Genomic DNA, 6,283 nt, shown 5'->3' with positions numbered 1-6,283 from the left:
TATTTTTCTATTACTTTTCAAAATATTGTGTGCTAATTTTTATATAAGTTCAGTCACGCTTTTCTTATGTAATTCTGTCATGCAATGTTTTGTTATTCAAATTATTTTGCAAATTGTCTTTTACTGCAATATTGTCATATTGATATATTGTCGATTTTAGATAACTTGTAATAATAATATTTTCGGAGTCAACATAGAGATTTAATCTATTCAGTTCTTTTATTTTGTGAATCAAAACTGAAATTGGTGAACGAAGCATTAGGGATTCTCGACACCTTACCGTTTTCTTCAACACAAATCTTTTCTCCTTTTTATTTTATTTGCAACAAAAATCTCAAAAATTCTCATTTTTCCTTAATTCAATTTTCTTGAACGCTCTTATTCTATTAGTCTTTCTTGTTATTTTGTTATCTCTCTGTGGATACGACCGCCCTTCTGTGCTACAATTGACCGCTTGTGAATATCACTTTTGGGCGTTAATCAATACCGTTGTCCTTAGGGTCATCCGAGTTTAGCCTAACTCAGCCGGGGCTAACATTATCCTCTCGGCCACAATCGACGCTAGGAAGCGCCCTTAGTAGCTCTTCGACCTCGTCAGATCGGCAAAAGCACAGTCATCACAAACCAAAAGGGACCACAAGTCCTCTACCTTCCACGTCGACAGGCCCTCGCCAAAAGAGCCCCAACAAACAGTTTATTATATAAATGATTCCTTTGTTACTGGTAAAAAAATTTCATTTACGTGAAAATAAAATCTTTTTATTGGTCCTTAAAGAAAATTTATATGGAGAAAAATATTTTCTAATCATAAATGAAATGTTTACACTACGTGTAAACTGTTATTTATTCTAAATAGTTTTAAAATATGTTATTTATTTCAATAATTTTCTATAAATATGTTGTTTACTTCATTTTCTCATTGATTACTGACTAGGGTTCTATTCTACTGAGAATGGAAATATGTTGGACCCGAAAAAGTAAAGGTGTATTGAGAAAATTGTTGAACTTACCCCTAATAGTGCGTGAGTTTGAATTTTTACTCGTTACTCTTTATTGATACTCATATATTAATATAATTATTTAACTAAAAATATGTTAATCAAGAGTAAGATGTAAAAATTCAGACTTATGCACTTTTAAATTTTATTTGTCTCATTTCACCCCAAAGTAACATTAGCTTGAACTTGGGCTTTGTAAATTTATTATAAAAGACAGTATTGAGATTCCAGACGTAATTACATATAGAGTAAATGCAGCTTATAACATAATTTGGGAACTTATTTTTGGAAGATAATAGCACATTTTTTAAACATGTTAAGGCCTCGTTCAGTTCGTTGATTCGAATTTTCAATTTGAGCTGAGATGTGATTTTATATGAGAGCTTTTTAATGTAGCAGAAAAAGTTAAATATGACTTTTTATGAGAGTTTTTAACTGTAGCAAAATTAAAATTGAAAACTCAAATTGGTAAAAATTAAAAACTCAAATCGGTGAAATGAACGAGGTCTAAGTTAACAACACTTTTTAGAAACAACAAAAGTTTTTAGTGCATGTTCTACCAAATATACCATTCAGCTTTTTTATTCCACTCTCTCCACTACACTACCCATTTCTCACTCTTCCCTATCTTTCTCCTCTTACAGTTCTCCTCTCTTGATCTCCCTCACACTCTCCCGTCAATTATCCTCTCGCTCTTGTTGACGGATGGCGACCTCACTCTAAGATCACAAACTGCGATCGTAGTCGTCTCCGAGATCGTATGATCTCAAGCCAAGTTTTGGAGATGTGATTTTTCACGATGGAGATGAGTAGCGTTTCCTTTTCCGGTGGTGGTTGTAGACGTAGCGATCTACGATCAATCAAAAAATATATTAAAACAGTTAATAAAACTATAGTGATTCAAATTAAGGATCATTGACCATTGTTATTATCTTCAACATCATCAACTATTTAGAATTAAGATAAAAAATGACATGACATATAACCATGAAATGAATTTAGTGCATAAAGTAAATAACTAAACTAGAAAGTAATAACTAAACTAGAAAGTAAATAACTAAACTAGAAATTACAATGATTCACCATTGAATAGGCTATGTAATTTATTGGGTTGTTCACTATATTCAATCTGAGGCTTACAAAGTTGTTCGAATACAATGTTTCTAAAGGAATTTCTGCAAAGTAATAGTAAGTAAAATGGCGTAATCTCCTTTATGAAGAGTGTTGTTCCTCTATTTATATCGGATGGAATTGTTACATACGCATACTAACATAATCATTTGAATTTAATCATTGATTTCTTATAAATTTAATTCTAGAATTTTAAGTAAAACAACAGTTCATACAAATAAAAAGATGACATTTCCTAGAATTAAAATTTCGATTAAGAAATTGATTTTACTGGAAGAAAGCTTTAAAAAAAAAACAGTTAATATCTTAGAGATATTTTCTAATGATATATAAGGTCTCGTTCATTTTATAAATTTGAGTTTTCTTACAGTAAAAAGCTCTTAGAAACAATCATATCTAACTTGTTTACTACAATAAAAAACTCTCACGTAAAATTACATCTCAACTCAAATTAAAAACTCGAATCAGCAAAATGAGTCCTAAGTAAAACCAGTTCGTAAACGACAATTAACTCTACTATATAATAAACAACATGTAGGCCCTGTTTGTTTTTGTTTTCATTTCCATTTTTCACGTTTTTTGAGACTAAAAAATGAAAACGCGTACGTAAAATGCGTTTGGTGTAAAATTTTTTAAAAACCAAAAACAAAAATGTTTTTGTCGTTTTCTGAAAATCTGAAAACGGATTAAATCCGTTTTTCATTTTCCTTTTCATTTTCTCCCTTCATTCATCTCTCTCTTCTCCGACTACTTTCTTCGGAGCTCAAATCATGGCAGTACGGATCCCATCTGCTCTGATGTCGATTGTCGGCGCGAGGAAGTCAGCCCCGTGGAACAGCGGTGGCGATGGGCCGGCGGTGATAGAGTACTCGTCTCGGCCCAACAAGAAGGCGACGGCCCACCACATGAAGACTCGGCCGAAGAAGACGCAGGCCTAGGCTATCCGGTGAAAACCCACCGTCTACGCTCCTCTCCGACTGGCCCACCACCATCTTCTCCGACTGCCCACCACCGTTTCTCCGACTCTCTCCTCTGCAGTTTTCATGTATATATAATCACGTTTATTTAATATATTTATTTAATATATATTATTATTTAATATATTTAATAATATTATTTATTTAATATATTGTTATTTAATATATTTAATATTTAATAATATTATTTATTTAATATATTGTTATTTAATATATTTAATAATATTATTTATTTAATATATTATTATTTTAAATATTATTACATGTTTTCAAAAATTAAATCACCAAATGGAGTTTCAGTTTTTTTTAAACTGAAATCAATCTCTAAATAAAACTACTAAACGTATTTTTAAAAATAATTTTAAAACAAAAATAAAAACGTCATAAAAAAATAAAATTATTTTAAAATTAATTCCAAACGCACCCGTAATTTCATAAAAATAAGAAACAAGATGAAGGTTTTTTTTTTTTTTTGCGGGATTTGTAATTTATAAACCCAGTTCCAAAAATCCTACCAAAAAAAAACAACGCACAAAAGAAAACAAATAATAATAGCAACAATGGAAAAGAAACCAGGATGATAGTAGAGGGTCAACCAGTCAAGTTGCTGCCTTTGCTTTGCTAGCTTCCTTCTCTCTCATTTCATCTTCCAAATCTTCTTCCATTGATTCAACTCTCTCCAAGCCGATGATTTTGATGAAAACATAATATCCGTCAATTATAACTCAATCCCTTTTCTTTCTTTTTTCTGTATCAGTTTCAGAGATTAGTTTGATCACACTAATCTTCCGTCCGATTCTCCTCAGAAAGATCACTTAATGCTTGAATTGTCTTCAATTTCGTGAAGTGGGTTCGTTTGTTCTGTCCAGATTATGTAGATTTTCGGGCCAAAATTAAAGCTCGATCAATCTACTCTGTTTTTTCTCTTTATTCCAGAGACCCATTTGATCATATGATCGATCTTCTAACGTCTTCATCGGGATATGGTAAATGCAAAGATTCAATCCGATTCTCTCTTCTTCTTTTTTTCGCTTTTCTTTTCTTGTAGATTTGATATTCAAAAGAAGGGGGGGGAAAAAAAGGCTAACCACTGTTCATTTCCTTCTGTACTAGGAGTGGAAGATCTCGAGATTCTTTTCATGAAACTAAAAAAATATTGGTTAAGAATTGCTTTTTCAATTTGTGATCTCTAGCAAAGTAGGATTCTAGAACGTTCAAAACAAGTTTTCTCGTACAATTAGAAATTAATGTTTTTATTATAATTGTTTCCGTAGGTACAGAGCTTTTGCTGCAGAGCAGGAGAAGAAATGTAAGTTCATTTTTGTGTATTTTGTGTTTTGTGGATCGGATATTGGAACTAATTGGAATCAACAATATTTTCTCTATTGGGTTGGTTTTTGTTCAACTTTCTGAAATTAACACGAAGAAATTGATATGATTTTGTTATGATTCCTGACTTTGAGCTACTCAACGCTCTACCATTAAGAATCCTCCTGAGTTCCTTATCTCAAAAAATAAAATAAAATAAATAATAATAATAATAAAAATAAAAAATACTTAGTTTCTTTGGAGATAATGAGATCAATTTTAGTTGAGACAATCATATATGTAACAATTTTTTTTTTGTGACAAAAAAATAGAGATTATTATATGGAGAGAAGTGGCCAACTAATAATTATTTTTCTCAGTTTATGCTGATCTTCATTCTCAAGTGGCTGAATTCTCAAGATCTCTGAATCTTAATCTGAGCTACCGTCTATGGCGGATAATCGGAATGTTACTGCAAAATCTGCAAATGGGAAAGGGTCGGGTTCCAGCACAGGGTCCAACAATCCTTATGCCATCAATCTGGAAAACTTTAGTAAGCGGTTGATAACGCTATACTCACACTGGAATGAGCACAAAAGTGACTTGTGGGGTAATTCTGATGTGCTTGCTATAGCAACTCCCCCAACTTCGGAGGATCTTCGGTACCTGAAATCGTCAGCGCTCCATGTCTGGTTGGTAGGCTATGAGTTCCCCGAGACGATCATGGTTTTCATGAAAAAGCAGATTCATGTCATGTGCAGCCAGAAGAAAGCCTCTCTGCTTGATGTGGTGAAAAAATCGGCCAAAGAGGCAGTGGGTGTCGAATTCATAATGCATGTGAAGCCCAAGAACGATGATGGGGCAGGACTAATGGAGAGCTTATTCCGTGCAGTCAGTGCTCAGTCGAAGTCAAGTGGTAATGAAGCTCCTGTTGTTGGATACATAGCAAGAGAGGCGCCTGAAGGGAAACTTCTAGAGTTATGGGATGAAAAGTTGAAGGATGCAAGTTTTCAGCTAATTGATGTAACAAATGGGTTTTCAGACGTGTTTGCCGTAAAAGACAACACCGAACTTACGAATGTCAAAAGAGCTGCGTTCTTGACATCATCAGTCATGAGGAGTTTTGTTGTCCCCAAGCTTGAAAAGGTCATTGACGAGGAGAAAAAGGTGTCTCATTCTTCATTGATGAATGAGACAGAGAAGGCTGTACTAGAACCTGCAAAAATCAAGGTGAAGCTCAAGGCCGAGAATGTTGATATTTGTTATCCACCGATCTTCCAAAGTGGAGGAGATTTTGATCTGAAACCAAGTGCTTCGAGCAATGACGAGAATCTTTGCTATGACTCTACTAGTGTGATAATATGTGCTGTGGGGTCCCGCTACAACGGCTACTGCTCAAATGTCGCTCGAACCTTTCTAATCGATGCGAACGCTGTGCAGAGCAAGGCTTATGGGGTTCTCCTTAGAGCCCAAGAAGCAGCAATCAGTACTCTAAAATCAGGTAATAAGATAAGCACTGCATATCAAGCTGCTCTTTCAGTGGTTGAAAAGGATGCCCCTGAATTGGCTCCACGCTTAACCAAAACTGCAGGAACTGGAATTGGTCTCGAGTTTCGCGAGTCGGGGCTTAATCTTAATGCAAAAAATGACCGATTTTTTAGACCAGGCATGGTCTTCAACGTGTCACTAGGTTTTCAGAACTTGCAAGCAGAGACGAAGAACCCAAAGACCCATAAATTTTCAGTGTTGTTAGCAGATACTGTTATTGTCCGTGAAGATGCCCCAGAAGTATTGACACAATCAAGTTCTAAAGCTGTTAAGGATGTAGCTTATTCATTCAATGAGGATGAAGATGAAGAAGAAGAGCGG

The 6,283-nt window shown here is 34.2% G+C and overlaps 1 protein-coding gene across 2 annotated transcripts in view; it reads left to right on the top strand.

Annotated features, from left to right (window-relative positions):
* Positions 1–3,641: 3,641 nt before the first annotated feature.
* LOC21389443 (FACT complex subunit SPT16) overlaps positions 3,642–6,283 on the top strand; it is a 4,752-nt gene continuing 2,110 nt past the window's right edge. Inside the window, exons 1-3 of one of the 2 annotated variants that reach the window (XM_024166189.1) lie at positions 3,642–4,092; positions 4,381–4,415; positions 4,795–6,276. In XM_024166189.1, coding sequence (XP_024021957.1) covers positions 4,865–6,276 — 1,412 coding nt within the window. In that variant the 5' untranslated portion in view covers positions 3,642–4,092; positions 4,381–4,415; positions 4,795–4,864. Of the gene's footprint in view, positions 4,093–4,380; positions 4,416–4,794 lie in introns of both variants that reach the window. The other variant, XM_024166188.1, reaches the window with a different exon arrangement.

The sequence above is a fragment of the Morus notabilis genome, unplaced genomic scaffold (genome assembly GCF_000414095.1).
Source record: "Morus notabilis unplaced genomic scaffold, ASM41409v2 Scaffold1372, whole genome shotgun sequence".
In the NCBI taxonomy this organism is placed as follows: domain Eukaryota; kingdom Viridiplantae; phylum Streptophyta; class Magnoliopsida; order Rosales; family Moraceae; genus Morus; species Morus notabilis.
The sequence above is the reverse complement of the archived record's forward strand: the minus strand, read 5'-3'. Positions and strand labels throughout refer to the sequence as shown.